The sequence below is a fragment of the Hippopotamus amphibius genome, chromosome 5 (genome assembly GCF_030028045.1).
Source record: "Hippopotamus amphibius kiboko isolate mHipAmp2 chromosome 5, mHipAmp2.hap2, whole genome shotgun sequence".
NCBI lineage: Eukaryota > Metazoa > Chordata > Mammalia > Artiodactyla > Hippopotamidae > Hippopotamus > Hippopotamus amphibius.
The window spans coordinates 32710401-32738237 of NC_080190.1; the positions used below are offsets into that span (position 1 = coordinate 32710401).

Here is a 27837-nt window from a genome sequence, read left to right on the forward strand (position 1 = left end):
TCAAGGAAATTTATTGTAGCCTGGCTTTGTAGAGGCAAAAAGATGCACTTTACCTGAAGAAAAATAAGAACTTACCATGAACTCCATCAGTAGAAGAGAGCTGATGTATTACAGCACTATGGAGTATTATGCAACTTTTAAAAGAATGAGTTAGATATGTGTATTACTCTAGAGGCATATCTCAATCAATGGCCTTTTCAGGTTCTTAAATGTCTACTTGAGGACTGTGTTTACTTAAGCAACAAAAGAAACAATTTGTATTTCATCTATTACATAAGGAGCAACGTGGAAACTTGAGTTAATTGGCACCATAGTTCTTTTTTTTCTCACTTTTAAAATTGAAATATAATTTACAATGTGTTAGTTTCAAGTGTACAGAAAAGTGATTCAGTTATACATACGTGTGTATATATATATATTTATATATACATTCTTTTTCAGATTCTTTTCCATTGTAGGTTGTTACAAGATATTGAGTATAGTTCCCTGTGCTATGTAGTAGGTCCTTGTTGTTTACCCATTTTATATATAGTAGTGAGTATATGTTAATCACAAACTCCTAATCTGTCTCTCCCCCCCAACTTCCCACTATCCCCATTGGTAATCATAAGTTTGTTTTCTATGTCTGCGAGTCTATTCCTGTTTTGTGAATAAGTTCATTTGTATCATTTTTTAGATTCCTCATATAAGTGATATCATATGATATTTGTCTTTGTTTGGCTTACTTAATATGATAAACTCTACATCCATCTGTGTTGCTACAAGTGGCATTATTTCATTCTTTTACCATATTTCTGACTTATTCCTGTGATGTTTTATCATTTCTTACAGAGTGGCACCTCAGGCAATTGTCCAGCTGATTTGTCTCTTTATTGGGCCCAAGATGCTAGTGATTTTAGATCTGACAATGGAAGAGTATCTCTATTGGACCAATCCTCCCACAGGTAGCACAATAAACTCTGGACAAAACAAATAGGAACAGGAAGTACCTAAATGCTGTAGAGAGTAGCAAGAAGCAGGCAGACACTAAGGGGAGTCAACAGTTAGAAGGGAACAGCACTGGGTCTCTCTGTTTTATGGCTTTCTGCTAGAGGGCCGGCCCCAATCTGTGCCCTGTGAGGCAGCTAAAATTCAGGTAGATTGGACACAGTTGAACTGTTGTTGTTTTTCTTTTTAATAAAGTTAAAAAAATTTATAATAGATATGGTTACAAGGAGGCTTAGATAGGCTTAATTTAATAGGCATAAATGACTGTTTAATTTTCCTCAAATCAACAAGCTAAGCTAATATGTTTGCAGCATTTCACTCTTGCTCTGTATTCACAAGTTTATTTCATCTATCAACTTCTTTTTGGTGGATGCAAGCATGCATTGGTTTATCTGTTATGTAGCACTTGTTTATGAGAAGCCCTTATAGGAGTCATGGGTAGTTATGGGCTTTATTAGTAGTAGAATTAAATAAGTAGCAAATATTTTGCTATCTGCTTCCGGTCAAGAATAAAAAATCAGGGAACAGAAATGCCATGATATGATTTCAGATAGAATATTAAATATTTAGAAAAGTGTACTAAAAATAGAGCTTTAATATTTAAGGATAGAGTCACAAATCGTGCATGTATGTGAAATGGATTAAAGTACTGGCAGATTGCTGTTAAATAAGAGCTCAAATTCTTACCTACATCAATAAGTACAGTATATACCAACAGTTTCAATTGCCTGTTAATAAACAGTATCTACATAATAGAGCTCATTGATATTTGGTAGTAGAGGTACAGCTGAACTGTTTTGAAGAATACAGCAGCTGGAAAGGGAGGGGGTTATCTCAGAAAGGAAAGAGCAAGAGAGGAAAGCTCCAAACTCTGCTCAAACCTCTGCTGACTTTTTTTTTAATTTAGCCAATGCTCTTAATTACTATGTGATGACATCTCTGATTCTATAGACTATCTACCAAGACAATATTAGTTGGCACAAGAGATGATTTTAGATAGTACATGGGCATGACATTAAATGACATTTAATTATGTAATGAGAAAATTATTCCCTTCAATTCTCTTTTCACCCTTGAAGTTAAATCAAAGTGAAAGTTTCATTCTGGTGCGCGTGTGACTTGAACCCCTAATATCTGCTAATCTCCCTTTGCAACAGAGAGTTGGCTGCAGGCGAAGGGCCTTCCAGCATTTGTGTTTTCTTGATTTTATAGCAAGGGATACTGGTTTTTCATTTATGGTATTCATATAAGGCTTTCATTTTCAAATAGACTTATTTAAGTAAACAAATGACTCAAATAAAGCATTAAAAGTAAATAAAGCAGGTGAAATGCAGCCATGACAATATTTGTGATGGTGTTTTCACATGATTGAAATTTGGGAAACACTGTCCTGATACTTCTATTTTGAAACTTACTTTAAAGCAATGGTTTTTGCAAACACTGAGATCTTTGTGCTCTTATCACAAAAATTCTCAACTTCCCTTCCTAGGTTGGGGACACACCTGGGATGGAGTTTTCATCAAGTCATACAAAAGGGAGAAAAATAATATAATGTGGTGAATTTTTAATAATACCACATATATTCAGTTTAAAATATATTTTTTTAATATTTCTTTTTTAAAAAGAAATCATACTGTTTTTTTTTTTTTAAATCATACTGTTTCTAATTTTTGGTGTTTAAAATCCCCTTCCTTTCTTGTGAAATGATAGTGATAATATTAATAGATTTTGGTTTTTTTTCAATGTCCTTGCTTGGTAAAATTAAAAAGTTGGAAATAAAAAAATTGTCCTGATCCAGAAAACACAAAATTTAGGTGCATTGCTCAGTCTCTCTCTATTCGTGGTATGATTCTTCTCAGTCACCCGACAGTCTTGAGTATTTCAGGAAGGGTGATATGTTCTGCTAACTCTTGAAGTATACCTATATATGGCAGTCTGTGCAGACCAGCTAATGCTAAAAGAACTGGACAGAGAGTTCTGCTGCTGCTCACCACAGTGGAGAAGACAGAGCTGGCAGTTTGAGTCCAGCCAAAATAACTGCCGGCTTTAGAAAAACACTTTCCAAAGGCAGAGTGGAACTCAGAGCCTCTACAAGTATCATTTACAATGTCTAGGGTACCATTCAGTATCATTTGGAACATGAAGAAATAGGAAAATGGGATCCACATCAAGAGAAAAGGTAGTTAGGAACTTCCTAGGTGGCGCAGTGCTTAAGAATCCACCTGCCAATGCAGGGGACACAGGTTCGATTCCTGCTCCAGGAAGATCCCACATGCTGAGGAGAAACTAAGCCCACATGCTACAACTATTGAGCCTGTGCTCTAGAGCCTGTGAGCCACAACTATTGAGCCCACATGACACAACTACTGAAGCCCACACGCCTAGAGCCTGTGCTCTGCAACAAGAGAAGCCACCACAGAGACCACGCACCACAATGAACAGTAGCCCCCACTCACCACAACTAGAGAAAGCCCCCGCACAGCAACGAAGACCCAATGCAGCCAATAAATAAATTTAAAAAAAAAAGGAGAGAAAAGGTAGTCGGTGAAGGCCAATCCCAAGGTATACTACATGTTGGAATTAGCAGATAGGAGTTTTCGACCAGCTATTAAAATTATATTCAAGGATGTAAAGAAAGGTACACTTAAAGTGATTGAAGAAAGAGAAACTATCAGCAGAGAAATGGAAATTTTAATAAAGAACCAAATGGAAATTCTAGAACTGAAAAATTCATTGGTTGGACTTAAAAGCATTTTGGTGACAACAGCGGAAAGTTAGTGAACTGAATATAGATCAATAGGAATTATTCATTCTGAAGAACAGAAAGAAAAAATACTGGAAAAAAAAGAAAAAAGAACAGAGGCTTAAGTGTCTATGAGATAGTATCAACAGGTCTAACACGTGTTACTGGAATCCTAGAAGAGAAGAAAAAAAGAATGATGCGGAAAAAATATTTAAAGAAATCACGGCTGAAATTTCCCCAGATGATTTTTTTTATGGTGAGACACATAAAGTCACAGACTCAAAAAGCTTAGTTGACCTCAAGCAGAATAAATACAAAGAAAACCACACCTGAGTTTATTGTAGTCAAGCTGCTGAAAACCAAAGATAAAGAGGAAAAGTGTAATTATTTAATGTAATTATTAATATGGAATTAATAGTCATGCAATTATTAACATGTAGTTCTACCATTTTACTATTTATTTACTGTTTGTCCCCTCTGTATTTTGCTCTTCTGTTCCTCCTTTCCCAACTACTTGTATTTATTGGCTATCCTTAAGAATTCCATTTTAATTTATTTATTGACTATTTAGCCATGTTTTTTTAAAAACGATCTTTTTAAAAATAATTAATTAATTAATTAATTTATTGGCTGTGTTGGGTCTTCCATGCTGCTGCGCAGGCTTTCTTTAGTTAGTTGCGGGGAGCAGAGGCTACTCTTCCTTGCGGTGCGCAGGCTTCTCATTGAGGTGGCTTCTCTTGTTGTGGAGCAGGGCTCTAGGTGTGCAGGCTTCAGTAGTTTTGGCACATGGGCTCAACAGTTGTGGCTCACAGGCTCTAGAGTGCAGGCTCAGTAGTTGTGGCACATAGGCTTAATTGCTCCATGGCATGTGGGATCTTCCCCGACCAGGGCTTGAACGCCTGTCCCCTGCAATCACAGGCAGATTCTTAACCACTGTGCCACCAGGGAAGCCCAAGCTGTAAGTTTTAAAATTAACTTTTAGTGGCTGTTCTAGGGATAAAAATATACTGTGCGTTCTTAATTTTTTACAGCCTACTTAGAGTTAATATTTTACTTCTTCTCATAGAATTTAAGAAATTTGCCACTATTTAGAACCATCTGCTCTCCCCCAGCCCCTTACTTTATGCTACAGTTGTCATATAGATTACATCCACGTGTTTATAATATGTATAGTCACAAGCAGAGTCTGCTTTCTGACCATAATGGATCTAAATTAGGAATCAACAATAAGATATCTTAAAAAAAAAACAACCAAATATTTGGAGAAGAACTCATTTTTAAATTACCCATGGCTCAAAGTAAAAATTACAGGGGACATTAGAAAATATTTTGTGCTAAATTATAATGAAGGTAGAACACATAAAAATTTGGGAGATACAGCTAAAGCATTGAATGGGGGAAATTTATAGCTTTAAATGTTTATATTATAAAAGATGAATGGGGGAGGGCTTCCTAGGTGGCGCAGTGGTTAAGAATCCGCCTGACAATGCAGAGGTCACGGGTTCGATCCCAGCTCCAGGAAGATCCCACATGCCGCAGAGCAACTAAGCCCATGTGCCAAAAAAAAAAAAAAAAGATGAATGAGGGACTTCCCTGGTTATGCAGTGGCTAAGACTCCATGCTTCCAATGCAGGGGGCCTGCATTCAATCCCTGGTCAGGGAACTAGATCCCACATGCCTCAACTAAGGAGGCTACATGCTGCATCTAAGACCTGGTGTGACCAAATGTGTGTGTGTGTATTTTTTTTTTTTTTTAAAGAAGAATGGAATAAAAACAATGGCCAAATGTTGAACCTTAGGAAGCTAGATAAGAGCAAACTGAACCCAAGGTAAATGGAAGAAGGAAATAATAGTGAGCCCAAACCAATGAACTAGAAAACAAATGACAGAAAAATTAACAAAACCAAAAGCTGGTTCTTTGGAAAGATGAATAAAATTGATAAACATCTATTTAGACTGATAGAGATTGAGAGAGCAAGATTGAGAGATTGAGAGAGATAAAGAAAGGGAGAAGACACAAATGACCAATATCAGAAATAAAAGAGGGGCTGTCATTACGAATCCTACAGACATTATAAGGATAATAAGGAAATATTATGACTGATTTCATATCAATAAATTTAAAAACCTTAGATTAAATGGACAAATTCTTTGAAAAATACAACTTACCAATACTGGCATGAGATGAAATGTGAAAGCTAAATAGCCCTATGTCTTTTGAAGAAACTGAACTGGCTAACAAAACCCCACAAAAGAAAATTTAGGCTTGGATAGTTTTAGTGGTTAATTTTATTAAACGTTTAAGAAAGAAATAATACCAATTGTTCTCTATTAGAAAATAGATACGAAAAGAATACTTCCAATCTTGTTTTATGAGGCCAGATTAATCCTGATACCAAAAACTAACAAAAGACATTACAAAAAAGAACATCACAGACCAATGTCCTCCATGAACACAGATGCAAAAATCCTTAACAAAGTATCAGTAAGTTGGCAACATATAAAAAGGATGATACATCATGACCAAGTGGGGCTTATCCCAGGCATTCAAGGTTGGTTTAACCCTCTAGGAGCTTGTGGTAGATTTATAGGAAAGAACTACAAAGTTGAAACATCAGCTTAAGGAAAGAATTTTCTACAGCTGCTTTCTTTTACTAATAGGGAAAAAAATAAGTGGTTGGATATAGCTAAAAAACACCAGACTAAGAATCAAGACTAGGATTCTAATCCTGGTTCTGCCTCCAACTCAATGTGTGATATTAGAAAGGTCACTTTGCCTTTCTTGGCCTTAGTTTTCACTTGTGTCCAATAATGACCTCTTAGGGTCTCTTCCAGCTTTAACATTCTAAAAGCATATGAGGTCAAGCCCTAAACTTTTTAATCACAGCTGCCTAAACTTTCTGCTTCAGCACCTCAGAAGGAAGAAGTAGAAAACGTGCAAGATATGCTTTCATGCACAAATGAAGGTACCATCTGTGTGAGACTTGACTTGCCAAGGACTCAAGGGGGACCCCTCACTTGAGAGCACCCAAGTGTCCTCAGGAAGTAGTTTTAATTTGCTCTCTGAAGTCATCTAATGTCATTATGCCATGGAAAGACCATGGACTTTGGGTTTAGACTGAGTTGGGTTTGAATCAGTTATACTAACTACTGAATGACCCTGAAAAAACTATCTAACATCTTTGAATCTTAGTTTCTTTTTGTCTGAAGTGGCAATAATATCTGTGATTCAGAATTATTGTGAGGATTTAACTGAGATAGCATAAGAAAGTTCATGAATTATAGTTGATGCTCAGTAAATGTTAGCTTCCATTCCCCTATCAGTAAAGAATTAGGTTTGGTTACATACAGCAGAATATGCAAATTATCATGGCTCTAGCAAGACAGAGATATATTTATTTCTCTTTCATGTAAAAGAATTCGAAGGTGGGAACCCTGAATTTTGTATGGAAGCTCCATCCGTGGTCTGTAGGGAATCAGATTCTGCCCATCTTTTTCTCTGCTACCCTTAGTGTGTGGCTTCCATTCATGTGGTCACCTCAAAATCTAAAATGGTTGTCGGATCGCCATCCATCCATTCACATTCCAAGAAGGCACTAAAAGAGAGAGAGAAAGGCAAAAGGGATATCTGGCAGCAGAATTAAGCCCACTATAGAGAACTTTTTTGGATGCCCCAGCTAATGACTTCCAGTTACATCTTATCAGCATCCTCTAAGTTGCAACAGAGGTTGGGGAATGGAGCCTGTCAATGGGGCACATTGCTGCCTCCAAATAAAATTGTGATTCTGTTACTATGGACAGCAGATATTGGGTGTGCAACCAGCAATCTCTACACTCCTTTTTCCTGTTACTAAGGTCACTTTTGGTTTGGAGATCACGGAATTGACATGGAATAGCTGGTGTGGCTTCTGAATCACAATGCATGACAAGGGAGTCAGCTCTTGTGTAGCACATGGATTTGAATTCAAAATCTAGCTTTGATACTTACTAAATAAGTGACCATGGATCAGGCAGATTACCTTTTTGGAGCCTTAGTTTCTTCCCCTGTAAAATGGGATCATAATAATATGCCTACCTCACAGGTTTCCGGTTATGACTCATTAAAGCTGAATTAAGTGACAGTACTCTGAGCAGAGCTGGCCACATAGCAGATGCTCAACATCTCGTTTCTCTGAACTTGAGGTCCAGCCTGGAAATGGACACTGCCATTGCTAAAAATGGCCCAGGGAGACAAGTGACAGAAACTTTATGGGGAGTGGCCATTTTGGTAGGTAGGGAGGGAAGCTTGCAAGAGAGCTAGGCTTCTAGGCTTTGTCTGCAAAGCCACTCATAATTGCAGAAAACTATATAAGTTCCACTAAAGAACAGTACAGGGCTGTGACAGTACAGTGATAAGGGGCTGGGGGTGGGTAGGAAGGAGGTATGGCTAACCTGGTGTGGAGGCCAGAGGAATCCTGAACGTGGAGAATAGATATAAGGTAGAGCAAGTAGCAAGCTCAGCTCCTGTTTCAGAATTCCAGGTCTGTGGTAGGCAGAGTAATGCACACCCCCCCGAACCCTGGCCAAGATGTCCACGTCCTAACTCTCTGGAACCTGTGAATATGTTGTTACACAGCAAAGAAGAATTAAGGTTGTAGATGATAGTAAGATTGCTAGTCAGCTGACCTTAAAACAGGGAGATTTTCCTGGATTCTCTGTGTGGGACCAATGTAATCGTTAGAACCTTTAAAAGTGGAAGGCAGAGGAGACAGAGTTGTGATGAGGGAAGGAGGGTCAAGATGGGGTGGGGGCATGAATCAAGAAATGTGTGTAATTTTCTCTAGAGGCTGAAAAAGGCAAGGAAATGGATTCTCTTCTAAAGCCTCCAGAAAGGAACCAAACCGGCCAACACCCTGATTTTAGCCCAGCGTGACTCATGTTGGACTTTTGAAATACAGAACAGTGAGATAATAAATTTGTTACTTTAGGCCATTAAGTGTGTTATGCAACAGTAGAAAACTAGTTCTCAGCCTGAACCCCGATATTTCCATTTTAAAATATATTTCATTTCTTTCCACCTGGGCTGGAACCCTATCTTTCCGTCATCTCTGCTCTCTGGACCCATCCCCTGGACCCTGAAACGCTGAGGACTCCAAGGGCGCATCGCTCTTCAGATCCATTAGAGGAGCAGCAAAGGGAGGAGGACCAGAAACCGGCAGTTGGGTGGAGGGTTATAGGAGAGCTCCAGCTCTGGACTCAGACAGGCCTGGTATGGAACGTCGGAGAGCAGTTACTCTCTGTGGGAGTCTAAGCAAGGGATTTGGCTTGTTTCTTCAGCGCTAACTTGAAGACAGTGATAGGTGCTGTCTCAAAAGGCATAGAAGGCAATGATAACTATACTATGCGTTTATCATAGGAGATTATCAAGAACGTTCATGTGCCATCAGGACACCAGGTCCAGGGAATCACAGGCAGGTCACTGGAGAGTAATCAAGGGCAACGCCAAGCACCCAGGGCCAGGTGCCAGGGAAGGTGCCTCTTCCCCTTCCTGCACCCTCCCCTTCCTGCCGGCGCAGCGGCTCAGGGAGAAAGCCCCAGGGGATGGGGAGATGGGTGGGCCAGCTGTGCTCAGCCCCCGCCCCAGGTCACAGAGGCCGGGCAGCTAACCCCTCTCCCTCCTCCCTCTCTCAACGCTCCCTCCACTTCGGGCTGCCCTTCGGTGGCGGAGCCGGCTGATTTCGCGGGAAGTGGGACGCACGAAGCCCCCTGCCTCCTACCCACCCCCAGTAAGCAATGCGGGGGCCGCGCCGGGAGCCGGCCGGAGCCCGGCCGCTGGGGGATGGGGACGGGGGGGGGTGGTTCTCACTTCCCCTCCCCAACCGCCCGGGGTGCAGGTGTCGCCGGCCGAGCCCCGCCGACGGGGCGGGCCCTGTGGACACGCCCTCGCGGCGAGTCCTCGCTGCCCGGCGAGAGGAAGCGCCAGAGCGGCGGCTGGTGCTGCGCGGAGCCGGGCGCCCCTCCCGTCCCGCGCCAGGGACGCCGCCGGGCCCGCTCCGGCCCCGGGCCCCGCGCGCAGCGACCGGGCACGGAGGACCGCGGCCGGCGGCATGGCAGCCTCAGGTGCGTAGGCCGGGCGCCGGCCCTCTCCCCCGCCGCCTCCCGCCGCGCGCCGCAAGCTCTCGACTCGGGCGGCGTCCTCTCTGCGTGCTCTCTGCTCGCTTCTCTGTGCCTTGGCGCGGACGTCCCACCCCACCCCAACTCTCCCACGTTCCCCTTCCCGGCCCGCGGCGCGATCCTCTTCAGCCCTGGCCCGACCTTCCCCTGTCCCCCGTCTCCTAGGTCTCCTTTTCTCCATTCGGCGCTGTCCCGTGAGCTTCTGAGGGTCGTTCTCCCTGTCGTGCTAACTCTGTGAACGAGAGTCGAGTTTAGAGGGCGGAGAGCGGGCTCGTCTCTCGGCGGGTGAAACGCTTCTCTTCGGGCCCCATCGGGCCAACAGGGGGCGCTCAGACAGTCCAAGACTGGAGATGGGCCGTCGCGCCACCTTCCCAAGCCCACTGCCTCTACCCTCCTGGGCTTCGTTTTTCGTCTAGAATGTCCATGGGACTCTAGGGAAACCACTCGTTTAGTTCTGCGTTTCCTGCGTCCTTTGCAGAACTCTGGGGACTGGGGAGAGCTGAAGGCGACTGGGGGGGAGGTGCCGGGAGTCTCTTCCGATTAGCCTTGGGTTCCCTTGTGGTTCACGGGCGTGTACACTTGGCGAGTCACTCCACTCACTGAGATCCGGGACAAACTCGGTAATGGTGATGAGAACGGAGACAACTAATGAGCACTAACTATGCAGTTTAATGGATATTGTGCACCTACTTATGTCCTCAGCGGTGACCAGGACACCCTAATCTCTGCTCTGAGTTTATAGTCTGTGAAGGCAAGCAGTAAGTAAACAGGGAATTACGAGATGAGAAGGTTAGAGTTATCATGTTTCCAAATGGGCTTACTTGTATTTTCCCATCCCAAATTATGATGTTTTAGTAGAGATAACATGTAGAAACGGGCTGTAAAAGCTTCTTGAAAAATAAAATCTAGTTGGCTGGGAGAAGGTGCCGTTCTTGGGGAAATTGTGGGCAGATGCTAGAATGAAGAGCCAGCTCTCCTCAGATCTCCTGAGCCTTCTAATGAAGCTTTGGGAGAAAAGGCCAATGGTGACAGTTGTTAGATTTGGCGATGCAGGCTCATTATTTAAGGGAAGTGGGAAGGTAGCTAACCTTAGCCTGCTGGCTCCCTAGCTGGACTCTGGAGGCTAGAAGAACCTGTACTGTGAATAAGGTAATAGTAGGTTCATAGTCCACACGTTCCGTTCAAAAGCCAGTGCAGAGTTATCTAGAGGGAATCAATTCATTCAACAAATATTCATTGCAGGCACTGTTCTAGGTGTCAGGTGTGTATTTAATAAAAAAAACAGACATAAGCCATGACCCCATGGAGCTTGTAGAGCAGTGGGGGAAGGCACGCAGTACACTTAATAAAGAAAGTACATGATATGATAACTGCGGTGGACAAACAGTAGGGGGGGCATAGGGGATTGGGGTTATACTTTTAAAGGAGGCAGCCGGATTAGGCGTCAAAGAGAAAGGGGCATTTGACCTGAAGGAGGGCGGGGGAGAAGGCATGTTGGGGAAGAGTGCTCTAGTCAGGGGAAAAATAAATGGGTGTATGTGATGTATTTATGGAACAGGGAGCAGACCACAGTGGCCACAGGAGGCAGGTGACTGGGGAGAAGTAGGAGATAAGGTCAGTGAAGCTCCCACCTCCTTCTGTTGCTAGGGGCAGGCCCTGGGCTGTTAAATCCAGGAAACAGCATACTTTAGGCAGAGGAGGCAGAGAACACCACCTCCGGCCAGTGTCCTGAGTGCCTCACCCCCCAGTGGGCGTGGCCAAAGGGGCTGGAAGGGGGTGCTCCTATTCCGTGGGGGGACTCAAGCCTAGTGGCCAGACCTGGGGCTATAATGGGCTCTGCAGTGGCTTTGCAGACGTCTGTAACGGTTAAAGATGTCAAAGCTTCTTGCCATAAGCATCCTCCATGGTAGAGTCACCACTCTAGGTGCTGCAAGTGGGAGTTGGGCCTCTGGAGTCCCCGAGACTCCCTGAAGTCTGGAAATACCAGGACCCATGGTGGCAGGTCACAGTGGTGACAGTGGTGAGAGCGTCTCTTGCCAAAATACTGCAGGCTCTGCAGTCATCCAGGCCATTGTTCTGTGTGATTTTCCTCTTCTTTTGCCTCTTTTTTTCACTTCCTCCTCCACCCTCCCCTGTCCTCTTCCTTCATCTTCTTTTAAATAGTTTTATTGAGATGTATTTCACATATCATGCGATTCACCCATTAAAATATACAATCCAGTGGTTTTTAGTATCCTCACAGATATGTGCAACCATCATCACAGTCAATTTTAGAACATTTTCATCACCTCAGAAAGAAACTCCGTACACTTTAGCCATCACCCCCTTGTTCCCTCCTCTTCGCTAGCCCTAAGTTCTACTTTCCGTCTCTGTAGCTTTCCCTACTCTGAACTTTCACATAAATGGGATCATATAGAATGTGACTAACTTCTTTCACATAGTGTAACGTTTTCAGGGTTCATCCAAGTTGTAGCATGCGACAGGACTTCATTTCTTCTTATGGCTCAATCATGTGGTCTTCTTCAATTCCCTTCCATGGAAGGGTAAGCGTTCATCTTTTGTTTTTTGAAAGGCGTATTTACTTGTTGAAATCAAGGAGAATCTTGGTTCTCTGCCTTTGAAAGAACTTGGGAAGCGAGATAAAATGAAATGGAATCAGCCTATCCTGGAATATTCTCTAGACCTGATGACGTCTCTTGTATTTACTCTTGAGAGAGAAGAGAGAGAAGCCATAAGTGATTTTCCCAAGCGGCCAAGCCTGGTTGAGTGAAAACTAGAATCCTTTCCTCCATGTGTCAGCCTCCAGGTATTTGAAGAAAGCTCTCATACCTTTTTCTGTCCCCTTTCTCTAAGGCGTCTCTTATCTCCAGATCCTTCTACCATTCCTGGACTTATTAGGACAAAAGGGCTTGAAAGGACCTTTAATTTTTTTGTCATCTTAATTCCCATCTGATCCTCGAGGTCCCTCAATACTCCTGCCAAGCCTCTAAACTTGAAACCTTTGGAGTCTGGAAGCTCCAGGCCTCTCCCTATTCCTGTCAGCTGCCCTACCCCACACCCCTCTTCAATATGGTGCTCAGGTTCAGACACGGGCTCCAGGATGGAGGAACAGAGTGCCAGACTGAAAAATGTTGTCTGGGCTGGGTAGACTGAGAAGCTCTTCTTCTCGATTCTCTTCTCGGGTGGATTCTGAATCTTTCAAAGCAACCTCTCTTTCGGTCACTGTGTTTTGTACCACCACTGTAACTCCCTGTTGCCACCAGCCAGCCCCTGCCTCTACCGTTATCCATTCCTTTCTCCTTCTGTAGCCACACCTGGTCTTTAAGTTCCATAGGGACAAAGGCCCGTCCTTATTTCTGTCTGGGATTTATGGACTCCTTGCTGGTTCATGTACTTCATTTCTCTAAATAAACAAACAAAAGTGGGAGGAATGATGTGGCACATGTGAAGAAATGACTTATGGTTAAAGGAAGGGAATTCTTCTGGAAGAAAGGGGTGTCCCCATGTATGAGATAGAGTCCCCATCAAAGCATTTAGTCCTGTGTTGTTACCCAAAAGGTTGTGGAGGGATCTTAACTTCCACTTTGGACTTTTCTACAACTTCCCCAGCTTTCAGTTTCAGCAGCAGAGCAAAATTCAGGAAGGTGATAGATTTCATTGTCCTCACTTACACTGAAGAAAATTTGCTTAGATGTAGTGTATTGGTCTGAAGTCACACCATGAGTTGGTGACCAAGTAGGTTGTGATATTAACTAGTCTGAGGTATGAACCACTTCCTTCTCAAGTATTGGCAGACCTCGTTCTATCACACTTGGCTTTACTGCACTTCGCAGATGTTGCGTTTTTTAGAAATCGAAGGTTTGTGGCAATCCTGTGTCAAGCAAGTCTATTGGTGCCATTTTTCCAACAGCATTTGCTCACTTCCTGTTTCTGTGTCACATTTTGGTAGTTTGGGGTAGTTTTTGCAATATTTCAAACTTTTTCTTTATTATATTTGTTATGGTGATCTATGATCAGTGACCTTTGATGTTACTATTGCAAAAGGGTTGTGACTTGCTGAAAGCTCAGATGATGGTTAGCATTTTTTAGCAATAATATGCTTTTTATTTATTTATTTATTATTTTTTGAGGGGGTACACCAAGTTCAATCATCTGCTTTTATACACATATCCCCGTATTCCCTCCCTTCCTTGACTCCCCCCACTCGAGTCCTCCCCACCCTCCCCGTCCCAGTCCTCTAAGGCATCTTCCATCCTCAAGTTGAACTCCCTTTGTTATACAACAACTTCCCACTGGCTATCTATTTTACAGTTGGTAGTATATATATGTCTGTGTTACTCTCTCGCTTTGTCTCAGCTTCCCCTTCACCCCCCGCCCCCTCCCAAACCTCGAGTTCTCCAGTCCATTCTCTGCATCTGCATCCTTGTTCTTGTCACTGAGTTCATCAGTACCATTTTTAGATTCTGTATATGTGAGTTAGCATACAATATTTGTCTTTCTCTTTCTGACTTACTTCACTCTGTATGACAGACTCTAGGTCTATCCACCTCATGACATATAGCTCCATCTCATCCCTTTTTATAGCTGAGTAATATTCCATTGTATATATATATGCCACATCTTCTGTAGCCATTCATTTGTTGATGGGCATTTCGGTTGCTTCCATGTTCTGGCTATTGTAAATAGTGCTGCAATAAACATTATGGTACATGTTTCTTTTGGGATTATGGTTTTCTTTGGGTATATGCCCAGGAGTGGAATGACTGGATCATATGGTAGTTCTATTTGTATTTTTTTAAGGAACCTCCAAATTGTTTTCCATAGTGGCTGTACCAACTTAGATTCCCACCAACAGTGCAGGAGAGTTCCCTTTTCTCTACACCCTCTCCAACATTTGTTGTTTCCAGATTTTGTGATGATGGCCATTCTGACCGGTGTGAGGTGATACCTCATTGTGGCTTTGACTTGCATTTCTCTGATGATGAGTGATGTTGAGCATCTTTTCATGTGTTTGTTGGCCATCTGTATGTCTTCTTTGGAGAAATGTCTATTTAGGTCTTCCACCCATTTGTGGATTGGGTTATTTGCTTTTTTGGTATGAAGCTGCATGAGCTGCTTGTATATTTTGGAGGTTAATCCTTTGTCCGTTGTTTCGTAGGCAACTATTTTTTTCCCATTCTGAGGGTTGCCTTCTAGTCTTGTTTATGGTTTCTTTCGCTGTGCAAAAGCTTTTAAGTTTCATGAGGTCCCATTTGTTTATTCTTGATTTTATTTCCCTGATTCTAGGAGGTGGGTCAAAAAGGATCTTGCTTTGATGAATGTCATAGAGTGTTCTGCCTATGTTTTCCTCGAGGAGTTTTATAGTGTCTGGCCTTACATGTAGGTCTTTAAGGCATTTTGAGTTTATTTTTGTGTATGGTGTTAGGAAGTGTTCTAATTTCATTCTTTTACATGTTGCTGTCCAATTTTCCCAGCACCACTTATTGAAGAGGCTGGTTTTTTTTCCATTGTATATTCTTGCCTCCTTTGTCAACGATAAGGTGCCCATATGTGATTGGGCTTACTTCTGAGTTCTCTATTTTATTCCATTGATCTTCCTTTCTGTTTTTGTGCCAGTACCATACTGTCTTGATCACTATGGCCTTGTAGTATAGTTTGAAGTCAGGAAGCCTGATTCCACCAACTCCCTTTTTCCTTCTCAAGATTGCTTTGGCTATTCGGGGTCTTTTGCGTTTCCATACAAATCATAAGATTTCTTGCTCTAGTTCTGTGAAAAATGCCATTGGTAATTTGATCGGGATTGCACTGAATCTGTAAATTGCTTTGGGTAGTACAGTCATTTTCACTATGTTGATTCTTCCAATCCAGGAACATGGTATGTCCCTCCATCTGTTTGTGTCATCTTTGATTTCTTTCATCAATGTCTTGAAGTTTTCTGTATACAGGTCTTTTGCCTCCTTAGGCAGGTTTATTCCTAGGTATTTTATTCTTTTTGTTGCAATGGTGAATGGGAGAGTTTCCTTAATTTCTCTTTCTGCTCTTCCGTTGTTAGTGTATAGGAATGCAAGAGATTTCTGTGCATTAATTTTGTATCCTGCTACTTTACTAAACTCATCAATGAGTGCTAGCAGTTTTCTGGTAGAGTCTTTAGGGTTTTCTATATATAATATCATGTCATCTGCAAAGAGTGACAATTTTACTTCTTCTTTTCCAATTTGCATTCCTTTTATTTCTTTTTCTTCTCTGATTGCCGTGGCTAAAACTTCCAAAACTATGTTGAATTTTTTTTTTAATTAAGGTATGTACATTGTTTTTTAAGGCATAACACTCTCACACAGTTAATAGACTACAGTATAGAGTAAATCTAACTTTCATGTGCACTTTGAAACCCCCAAATTTGGGTGACTTACTTTATTGCAATTTTCACTTTATTGTGGTGGTCTGGAACTGAACCTGCAATATCTCTGCGGTATGCCTGTACTTTTGCTCAAAGGGGGGTTGAATTTAACACTGAAACCTCAGGAAGACATTTTAAATAGGTTTTCCATTTAGAAGAGGCTAAACCTTTAAGCGATTTTATTTAAATTGTATTTTTTAAACTTTTATTTTAGAAGTTTTAGATTTAAAGAGAAAATGGGAAGGTAGTAAGAAAACTCTCATATATTGCACACCTGGTTTCCCCTGTTATTAACATTTAAACTTTCCTTGATAACTAGAGGTCTTTAATGAGCAGCAGGTATTGAGATGTGCTGTTAACAGAGGAGGAAGAAGTGGTGAGGCAGGACCCAGGGTGAACCAAGTACTGCCTCCTTCAGTGGCCCCAGAACTTGTCTTCTTAAAAATGTTGTTTTGCTTTTGGGTCACTCTTTCCTCACAAAAGTGGCATAAATCACTTAAGGCCACATTGTAAGGCAATGTACTGTTGCTGTTTTCCTGCTAAGTAAATCAGTGCTCCGAGACCCAAGTTGCCTTTTTAAGGGTACTTCTTAAGTATCTTTAGGGGTACTCTCAGAAGTCCTCTTTTTCCTTCTTCCTCCCTCTTTAGCCATCACTTGCCAACCCTGTTGAAAACATTACCAGTATCTTCTCCGTCACTAATGTATGGGACCACAGCCAACCTCTTCTGAGACCTTATTCTCCTTCTAGTTCATTTGCAGAAACTATTGACATGGTATTTGCTAGTATTTTTTGTCTCTGTGTGTTTGGGGGTGGGGTTTGTAGCTACAGCATCTTACTTTAGCTGTTTTAAGCATAGCATCACTAACTTTGCATCTTTAATATTGTAAGGAAATGTTAAGTCTAGTACACTGTCTACCTGATGGACCATACTTGTGCACATTCATATGCAATAACCCTTTACATTTAGAAGAACATTTACCTCTGAGTATAAACCAGCTACATAGGAAGGAGGGGCACAAAGAAGGTAGATATAGTCTGTTGTCTTAACTTTACTTTTCTCACTGTGAGCTCCTTACTTACGTAGCTTTGCCACTTTTATTCCTCCTGTAGTCATGAAACTATTTTTCCGTTGAGGTACAAAGAAATATTCTACACAGAAGAAAAAAGATACAATCAGCAAAGATTTTATTTTATGGAAGGCTGCAACACTGGTACATTTAAATTTTGTCCTTGACCTGTTTAACTTTGGGACCAGAGTAAGCATTCCTAAAAAGGACTGCTTTATTCACAATCGAGGAAACACACCATGCTCAGAAATGAGTGTTCCGCAGAGCTACAGGTGTTTATGATGTCTTTAGAATTGGTGACTTTTTTTCCAGTCCCAAATTGCCTTCTTTTAAAATTCGCACAACTTCCCTTCAAAAGTACTCACAGGCTTGATGTACTTGCTCCTACTGGAAGCCTATTGGGTTTTATATTAGTACTGAATTAGGGGCTCCAAAAAGGAAGAAACTCCACATGTTGTTTTATATACTATTTAAAAAGATTTGGTACTGTCATCCTGGGGGATATCAGAACTGTGTTGGGTTTACATTTTATATGTCATTGTTTTTACTTTGAATATGGTGATGGATGGGGGCAGGAAAGGGGGTTCCTTCCATGATGTTTTCAGAACTGAGAAGCTCAGGTCTTGCCCCAGTCCTGCCTCTGACCTTTTTGCCAAGAACCATTCAGCTCAATGTGGCCCAGGGATGGCATTTAATTATGATAATCTGTAACTTAGATGACTCCGTTTGACAAAATTCCTAGCTTCCTTCCCAAAGTGGGAGGAAGGATCCCTGTTGCATTGTGGATGTATGGATACTTCTCTGCACTCACCCCTTCCAAATCCCTTAGAATAGTTCATTGAATTAGTAGGAGACGAGGACCCACAGCAGTGGTAACCGTTAGAAGAGCCAAGCATCTTTGAACTTGATAATGGGAAGTTAAGAGTTATTGCTCATAAGATTCTTGACAGAATTCCTGATGGGAGGCAGCAGATGGATTAGCAAGAAGACTAGGTAGGGAACCAGGGGTCAACCTGAGTTTCACTCCTGGCTCTGAACTAATTTGCTGAGTGTGAATTTAAACAAATTCCTTTATCACTCCTGTCTCTGAACTAATTTGCTGAGTGTGAATTTAAACAAATTCCTTTATCTTCCCAGATGAAGAATTTCTTTTATCTGTAAATGAGGCGTTTTCGGCCAAGTGATTCCCAAAAGACTTTTTTAATTCAGCACTTCTCTGAGGCTTTGGACTCTGTTTTGGGCATTTGTGCTTTATTAGAGAAAGAAGAAAGCCTTTGTGACAAACCATGTATGGTGAGGAATACCTTATAAATGATATTGTGTAGGTCAACATGTTAATTCAACCATGATTACTTTTACATTAATGCATTGTTCATATTAATGTGAGGATAATGACCAGCTACCAATCACTGAGGGTTTACTACATGTCAAGCATGTAGTAAATTAAATACATAATTTAATTTTCACAAAATACTGATAAATATTGCCTTTATATTTCCATTTACAGATGAATAAATGAGGTTTAGAAAATTTAAGCAACTTGCCCAAGGTTGCACAGCTAACACTTCAGAGAGCCAAGATGCTCAGTCTGGCTGCCTGTTTCCAGACCTGTGCTTGTAACCACTGTATCTGGGGAAGAACTAGGTTCTGGGATCAAACTGCCTAGGTCCATATTCTGACTCTGCCACTGGGGCTCTTGGTTAAGTTACTTAACCTGCCATAGTTCAATTTTCTCATCTTTAAAGTCAGGCTAATAGTAGTCCCTGCCTTAGGAGGTTGCTGTGATGATAAAATGAGTGTGCTAGGCAATAAGCTTGGACGAGTGTCTGAAGCATAGTAAGCTCTGTGTAAGGGCTTGCAGTTGCCACCATCATCATCACCATCACCATCAGCTGTGAGGGGAAGCGCATGCCAGCAGAAGCAGGGGCTTATGCAAAGATCTGAAACAGTATGGTACACGTGGGCAAAGGCAGGGAGTCTGGAATGGCTGGAACACAGACTGCAAGTGAGAAAGAAATTAGACAGGTATGCTGGAAGCAGACTGTGAAAGACTGTGGGTGCTAGGCTCCTCGTCTGGATGGTATCTCTTGCAGGTCATGGGAAGCCCTAGTAGGAGCAGGTGTGTTAACATGCTTCCGTGCCTCCTTCTTGCTCAGGGGTGCATAGAGGAGGCGACATCCTCATCGTTTACAGCTCGGATGCCGAGGAATGGTGCCGGTACCTCCAGGACCTTTTCCTGTCCAGTCGGCAGGTCCGTAGCCAGAAGACGCTGACTTATAGGCTGGGCCACAAGACCTGCTTCTCAGCCGAGGACCTGAGCTTCTTTCTCCGCACACGCTGCATCGTGGTGCTGCTGTCTATGGAGCTGGTGCAGTGCTTCTGCCAGCCGGCCCTGCTGCCCCTGCTGCAGAGAGCCTTCCATCCTCCACACCGCGTGGTGCGGCTGCTCTGCGGGGTTCAGGACAGCGAGGAGTTCCTGGACTTCTTTCCAGGCTGGGCGCACTGGCAGGAGCTGACCTGTGACGATGAGCCTGAGACTTACGTGGCAGCTGTGAAGAAGGCCATTTCTGAAGGTAAGGGTCTCTTCTGAAGTACACATATGCAATCCCTGGAAAAAAGAAAGACCCATCCGAGTCCCAGGCATTTCAGGTGAGACACTGCCACGTGAACACTACTCATTCCCGTTACAGACCGAACCTGGACCTCCCTATGCTGAGAGCCTCAGTCATATTTACTGGTCCAGAGCAGCCTATTCCTGGAATGGGATACGGATGGGGTAGGTCTCCTGACACTTCTTTCTAGAATTTTCTACACCTTGCAAGACATTGGACACAGGTTCCAGCCTAGAGAGCAGTGGGGGTGGGAGGCTGAGACTTAGTTTGGTGGGGGTGTGAGGAATAGAGCTGCCAACCTTCCTGCTTGCAAGCTACTACCATGTTATCATCAGGTGACCTTAAGATTTTGGTTGAAAGCGTGTCTCTTTTGGATAACATGTTTGCAGAGAAACACCTCCCTTCTCTATTTCCTGCCAGCCTAGTTTCTGTCTCTCGCCCTTTTTCTCCTTTTAAAGTGGGAAAATTCCGATCCTCTCTGCGAGGGCTAATGACTTCAGTGGCCCCAGGAAGTGTGACATATGCTCTGATTAGCAGTAACGGAAGATGTGCTCTGGGATGCATGCGTGTCACGGCTTTTCTTCCTCTTTTTGTTTTCTATTTTTGCCTCACTGTGGGCTATGAGCAGGCTTTGTGTTTACCTCTGTTCTCTTGCCATTTGAGCTCTTATATACCTGATGCCGGCAAAGAAGCCTGGAAAATTATGGGGCGATATAACTATGCTCAATTATCCCTGGTGTGACTTGGGTGTTAATTGGACTTATCTGCCCCTGTCTCATTTAATGAACTGAATCAAGAATTTACAAATTCTTAGCAACCTTAAAAAGCTAATATAGCTCCCTAGGTGCTTTTATCCCAGGAATGGCCTGCTCTAAACCAATAAATATGATCAGGTCACCTAACATAGTGGGATCCCAGGTCATTTTGTAATATAAATGACTAGTGTGAGGGTAGAAGATGTCTCACCTGAAATGCCTGGGACCTGGATTAGTCGTTTTTCCAGGGTTTGCTTATCTTTACTTCGGAAGGACAAGGATAGAAAAAGCACGTAATTCATACTTGCATGATTGCCCTTCATTGCTTTGAGGGGTCTGCTGAAACTTACAGAGAAGTGAGATACAACTGTTGTGTCTGAGGATGAGCTTCTGTCACTGCTTAGGATGAGCTTATGATCTGGTGGGCAGGCTGCTGTGAGCCAGAGCACCATGGATGTATTGTCACTGTACTGGCGTCTCATGTCATGTGCTCTAACAGATTGTTCTTTAAAATACTATTATTTTCAAAAATAGATGGTAAAAGAATTCTTTGAATAGTGTTTGGATGCATCCAGTGTTCAGATGCCTAGATAAATTGATTGCTTATAACATTTTACTTTTCACTAATGACTCTGGCTCAGTGTGCTATGAGCCTTTAGCTTCAAGTGTTTCAGAAGGAATGGAGTGTTTCACCCTGGTGTTTCTGTTCTGAGAGCAAATAACCTCTCATCACAAAGAGATTATTTTAATGGGAGATTAAAATAAGCTGCTTAGTGGAAAATCTCTGTAGTTCAGAATCAATGGATATGTAGAGACAAATGAAGTTTTAGGAAAAAGAGTAGGAGGAGGGATGGCTTCTGCCTCTAATATCACTTTCTTATCTGGTATTAGACTTGTGAATTCGGGGATTTGAGGTCTCTGTGTGTGCCAGGATGGCTTGGGTTTGCTTTGGGAGTGTCTGTAGCAATTGCCCCTCCTGGCCCAGTAATGTGGTGCTGTATCTCTGATTTTTGTGCTGAACAAGCTTTCTTAACAAACCCAAGACTCAAAGTCTGGCGTTGGAGCAAAAAATGAGTAGTGATACTGTATTGCCTGGCTCTGCTGCTTACTGGATGCCCAACATTGGGCAATTTATGTAGCCTCTTTGAGTTTCAGTTTCCTTCTCTGTGAGAGGCAGGATTAGACTTCATTAAGATGCTTTCCAGGGTTGATAACCTAGAGTCCCCTAGGCCAGAGAGTCTCAAACATTTTTGAAGCACCACCTTTTTGACCTGTTTCATACCTGCTTTGACGTCCAGAAAGCTTAGGGCTAAAACAGTGTTTAAGGACAGTATTATCCCTGCACCAGGCTTCTGGTATGCTTATGTCCTTGGTTACAGTCTCTGCAATTTGTGATAATTTCATATCTCTCTGGTACACGTGAGGTTTTCCTAAGGCACTTCAAAATAAAAGCAAAAAATAAAAATTTTCATACACCCCACTATTACAAGCTGCCCCAGTCCTATGAGAAATAAATACATGAAACTTGTTTCTTTGACTTTCTCTGTTAAAAAAAAATTCCAGTGGGAAATGTAATGGAAAATTGATAATGAGGGTGAGCTAATGGTAGAGACAGTAACTGTGGGGTTACTGATTGTAGGGCTATTGAAAGCTATAGGGAGACCAATTTCAGCCATCTTTCTAACAATTAGAGCATGCAAAGATGGGATGGGTGGCCTTTGGAGGTGGTGAGTGCCACATCACTGGGAGTGTGCAAGCAGAGATTGCATGTGTGGTATAAAAGGAATTCAGCTTTGGAACCATGGTGGGACCATGAGACCTTCACAACCTTTTGATCATAAAATTCCCTTACCTGAAGTTTCTCTTTTTTCCACTAGGAAAACATTTCTATTCTGAATTTAGTCTGCTTCCTTCACCGGATCTCCCTGGGGTTTCTAACTCCCAACTGAAGAAATATTGGTCATGTTGCTACTATGACCCCAGCAGAAAATAGCAGGGAAAAAAGACTTCAATTCATAATCTACGTAACCCTTGAAAATAGTAAGGCTCTCAGAATATTTATATATTTTTTTTCCTTAATTTTAAGATAGTTTGTGAGAAAACATGATGAAATAAAATTTGCCTTTTAAGGCAGGACAAGAAAAAAATTAAACATACAATTCTCTCTGTGTTTGTTTGGACCTCCTCCCTCCTTCCCTCATGTGCAGTGTGCATCTGCATTACACATTAACAGAGCTCTGCAAAGATTGGGAGTGTTTGCTCAACTGTGAAGATCAACTTTTTTTCTTTCTTCTAACACTAGCAGTGTAACTTCTTAGAAGAATAGTGTTCTTTCCCAGCTCTGCAGGGGGTCACGGTGACTTGCCCCTTGCTTTGTACCTGCCTACCTGGACCATGTATTCTTGGTGAACTTATGTAAAATATCAGTATGTCATTTTGATGTACGATCCTTTATCTCAAAAATATATATGACTGTGCCTTTGACTTCTAACAGGCAGAACAGTTCTCAGCGCTTTCTGAGTATCTGCTTCCTGGGCTATAATCCTCAGTATGGCTAGAATAAAATTCCCTTTTTGTCTTCTTAACTTGATAATTAATTGATTTTTTTTGTCAACAAATATTACTACATAAGATATCATTGAGACCATTTAAAATTTAGGCTAAATTTTAGACTATTTAAAATTTAAAATAAGACTTAGAGATCAAAATCTTTAGAGAGTAGAGCTGGTGATGGAGACAATTATTCCAGAAACTTGGATTGAACATGGATACAGGCAGTTAATTACACTTTCTCTTGCTGCTGTGTTATCTGAATAAGTATCAATACTTCTCAGACTTTAATGTGGGCAGGAGGACCTGGGATTCTTATTCATATGCAGATTCGGACTCCATAGGTCTGAATGGAGTCCAAGATTCTGTATTTTTAACAAGCAACCAGGTGATACTGCTGCTGCTGGTCAGGTGTCCATTGAATACCAAGCTAAGGTCTAAGCCACCCTTCCTTTGTCGGGTCAGTTGCCATGTACCTCTCTTATGCCTGGACCATTTTCTTAAATCTCTACTTTGCCAGAAATGAAGGCACCATCACATGAGTGACTCCTGGACCAGTGTTTAGGTGTAAAATTAGACCAGTGTTTGGTGCTTAGGCCAGTAGACTTCAGGGTAGGTCTCCTGAGTTCTCTTCCTGATCCCCGACGCAAGATTCAATGTGTTAGCTCTGACAGCTTTCAGCCTCTGAGTTTTCCAGATGTAAGTGGTCCTGACATTGGGCTGGGGGTGTCCTTCCGTCACGATCCTCACTGTTTCTTTCATTTAGTAGGCCCAGTGATCTTAATTACTGTGCCACTAAAAAATGTTTTGGAGGTTTTATTTTATTGCCCATCCCCTCTCTCCAGATTTCTCAGCCACCTTAAAATTGAGCAGATGTTTTAATTAGAGTCTTCAGTGTGTTGGAGCCGCCAGTTTATTTCCCAAGATCTTCATCTGTAAAATGATGGGGTTGGACCAGATGATTTGGAAGGTTTTTTCCGGCCCCCCAGTGCTATAATATATCACTGTAAGTTTTCTAAATAGATGTCAAATTACCCAGAACCTTTTAACTGATTCAGTTTAGTTCTAAAATGTCTGCAGAGATATATACCCAGTGCATAGAAGACTGTACTATTGTTCTACATTTTTTGGACTTGTTAGGTGATTATTTTAAAATGAGGAAGTGAGAAAAACCCAGGTACAGCACAGAAATTATTTCCTCTTTTTACTGGAGCTCTATTCTTTGCTGCAAATCTCACTGGAATATAAAAATAGATTTTGTTAGTCTGTGTGGGAGAGGACGTGGTGGGTAACATTGAGTTTTATTTCAAAAGTTCTCATAATTTTGTGCATGCACGCATGTGTGTGTATGTTTATGTGTTGAGGGGAAAGGGAAGCAGTGAACCCAATTCTTCCAGTATTTTTCAGTATTACGTTGGAGATCTTGTCTGCTTCTTTGTGTTTTCTGTTTACCTCTCCCATCCTTCCTCATGCCCTTTGTACTTCAGAAGTGTTGATGGTACCCATAATTTTAATGTATTTTTCATTTTGTTCACATGGGGAAAATTTAGAGGGATATGTCCACATCTGGCCTTCCTTTCTTGATGTTAATGTTCTAATCTGAATGTTAAACTAGAGTTTAAAAGGAAAACAATTGGGATACAAATGCTTTTGGCTAATCAAATGGATTCCAAAATCTTCTCCCAGATTTAAAAAGGAACATTTTTTTCTGAAATAAAGTACTGTTGACCCTTGAACGATGTGTGGGTTAGGGGCACCAGCTCCCCTGCCCCCGCCGGTGCAATCAAAAGTCTTTGAGTCGTCCTTCGGTATTGGTGGGGGATTGGTGCCAAGATTCATGTAGGACACCAAAATCTACGGATGCTCAAGTCCCATACAGGCCCTCAGTATCTGCGGTTCTGCATTCACGGACTCAAACAACTGTGGATCATGTAGTTAATCATTTTTATTGAGAAAAATCTGCATATAACTTGTCAATGCAGTTAAACCCATGTTGTTCAAAGGTCACCTGTAATATACGTTTATCATAATGTTAAAAAAAAAAGAAAAAAATACCTGTAGGCTGTTTCTAATTTAAAAAAAATAATGTTGCAATAAATCTTCACACAGCTTTGTGCCTAAATCTTTGTGAATCTCTGTTGATTTCCTCCCAGCCAGTCTCTGTAGAGCTCCCAGAGATGGTTGTTGCATGCCTGCTCTGTGCATCTCCCCATCCTCCCCACGTAACCTGAATTCATGGCCCCTTACTGTGGTTTTTTTGTTGTTGCAGTTTATTCACTTATTTTTCTTCCCTTTATGCCTAAGTCAGTTATTTACATTTTCTCTTGCAAAGATACTCATATGGAGAACCGCTCTGCACCCCTCCTTCCCCTAATGAAAAGAGCTAATACTGAGGTGGATGCTATGACCTGTGTAAGGCACCGGGCACTTCATACCCCCCACAACGCCAAATGGATAGACGGTTTTACAGCCATCTCAAGGATGAGAAAACTGAGGTTCAGAGAGGTTAAATGACTTGCATGAGGACCGGGAGCAGCTCATATTGGAACGTAGGGCCTTCAGACTCATTCTCTGCTTTGCCTTGCTTACATCTAAGTCTCTAAGCCTCTTCCCCACTTCCTCTTCTACATGGCGACAAGAAGGGTGAAGAAAGCCTGTGAAAGAGAAAGGATTAAGGACAATGAAGCTTCCCTGAGTTCTGTAGACCACAGATTCCCAAGTTAGACTGGGCATTGGCATGGCCCCTGCACTTTGTTTAAAATGCAGGTGCCAAGACCTACTGAACCAGAATCTCAGGGGTTGGTTTGGGGAATATGAATTTCAAAAAGCCTCCACAATGGTTTATGCTCTGCAGCCATGTTCTGGAGGCTCTCTTCCATGCCTGCTGCCCTGTCCCTTGGTTTTCCAGTTGGAGGAGCTGGCAGCAACTTAGGCCTTGTGGGCTGTCACAGGGCAGGTCACGGGGCAGTGTTCCCAGGGGCTCGGGGTTTGGCCATGTCACAGCTCACTTCCACGTCATAGGCAGCAGCTCTTAGAGAGAGGAAGAGAGACAGACCTTCCCAGCAAAGGGGAAGTCACTGAACCTTCCTTGCTCTCCTTGGTGTGGCGGCCTTGCTGATGGTAAGTCATGAATGGCTTCTGTGGTGCCTTGCAGAGACTGAGGGGAGAATCTGACCTTGGGCTCTTGAAATTAACTATTTTTGTCCTGCTGTCCTCCCGCTTGGTGGCCTTGGGTTGTTGGGTCTGCTCTCTCTCTGCTGTGGGTTAGTCCACACATAAGGCTCCTCCTTAAACGCCTCTTGCAGAAGAATGCTTTCTTCACACAATCTTCCTTTTGAAATAATCTTTGATTTGGGGAAGAAAATGCCCAGCTGGGATGGTAAAATCTGTTCCAGTGTCACTAAAAAGCTACAGCATGTCCAAGGGTCCTTTGAATATCCCTTGCCAGGTACCCTGACGGCCTTGTAGAACAAGGTACTTTCTCCTAGCTGCACCCGAAACACTTAACGAGGACTGATGCTCATGATAGGTTTTTGTGCCCATGGAACTTTTCCCCTGAGGCCTCAGAGTCCCCTAGGATTATGAATTTCCCACAAAGCTATGAACCCGGTGGCATAGTGGAATGGGCCACCCTGCTGCTTCGTCAGCCACCCAGAGATGGCCTGCTCACAGTTGTTAGACTTTCTGAGGTCCCTCAAGGAAAATATCAGCAAGTCACCTTGTCAACTGTGGTTGGTGAGATGCAGTGAAAAGGGAGTGATAAATGCTGAAGTTTCCGCTAGTGTGAGAATCTCAAGTGTGCACCTGTTTTTGTCTAAATTTTCTAACACAGGCCGGAATGGAAATATCAGATATAGGAATTTTATCGGTTAGTTTCTTACCCTGTTGTTTCCGTAGTTTTTGCATCTCACTTCTGGGACTATTGCTAGAGGAGAATACTATTGATAGAACTTCGGAGCGACCTGACATCTGTTTTACCCCTTCAAAGCCCTTTTGTAAACATTATCTCGTTTGGTCCATGCTGTTTTTCTATAACACAGACGTTATTACCATCACCATTTTAAAGATGAGGAAAACAACGCCTGGCAGGTTTACACAGCTGCTTTTGCGTAAGAGCTGGGATTTGGGGAAGGGCCTCCTGCCTTGTAGTCCAAGGCCTGGCTATTGCCTTATCTTGATATCACAGTGAGCCTTCCATTCTCAAGGCCGTGTGCTGGGTGCTGACAGAGCAGGGAAGACAGATCTAATCACTGCTATAATAGTATCTACGTTCTAGACCAGCACTATGCAAAAAAGGTATAACATGAGCCACATGTGAAATTTAAAGTTTTCTAGTGGCTGCAGTAAAAAAATAAGATAAAATAAAAAGAAACAGGTGAATTAATTTTAATAATCTGCTTTACTTACCCCAATATATCTAAAATTTCAACATATAATCATTGGAAAATTATTAATGAAATATTTTATATCCTTTTCCTTATACTAAGTCTTTGAAATCTGGTGTGTATTTTACACGTAGAGCATGTATTTTAAATGTTCAATAGCCACATGTGGCCAGTGGCTACCATATT

The 27837-nt window shown here is 42.2% G+C and overlaps 1 protein-coding gene across 1 annotated transcript in view; it reads left to right on the forward strand.

Moving 5' to 3' along the window:
* The first annotated feature begins 9749 nt into the window (after positions 1-9749).
* Positions 9750-27837, forward strand: part of PIK3AP1 (phosphoinositide-3-kinase adaptor protein 1) — a 115109-nt gene continuing 97021 nt past the window's right edge. The window contains exons 1-2 of the mRNA XM_057737350.1: positions 9750-9829; positions 19506-19922. Of these exons, the coding sequence (XP_057593333.1) occupies positions 9817-9829; positions 19506-19922 (430 nt within the window). The 5' untranslated portion in view covers positions 9750-9816. The remainder of the gene's footprint in view (positions 9830-19505; positions 19923-27837) is intronic.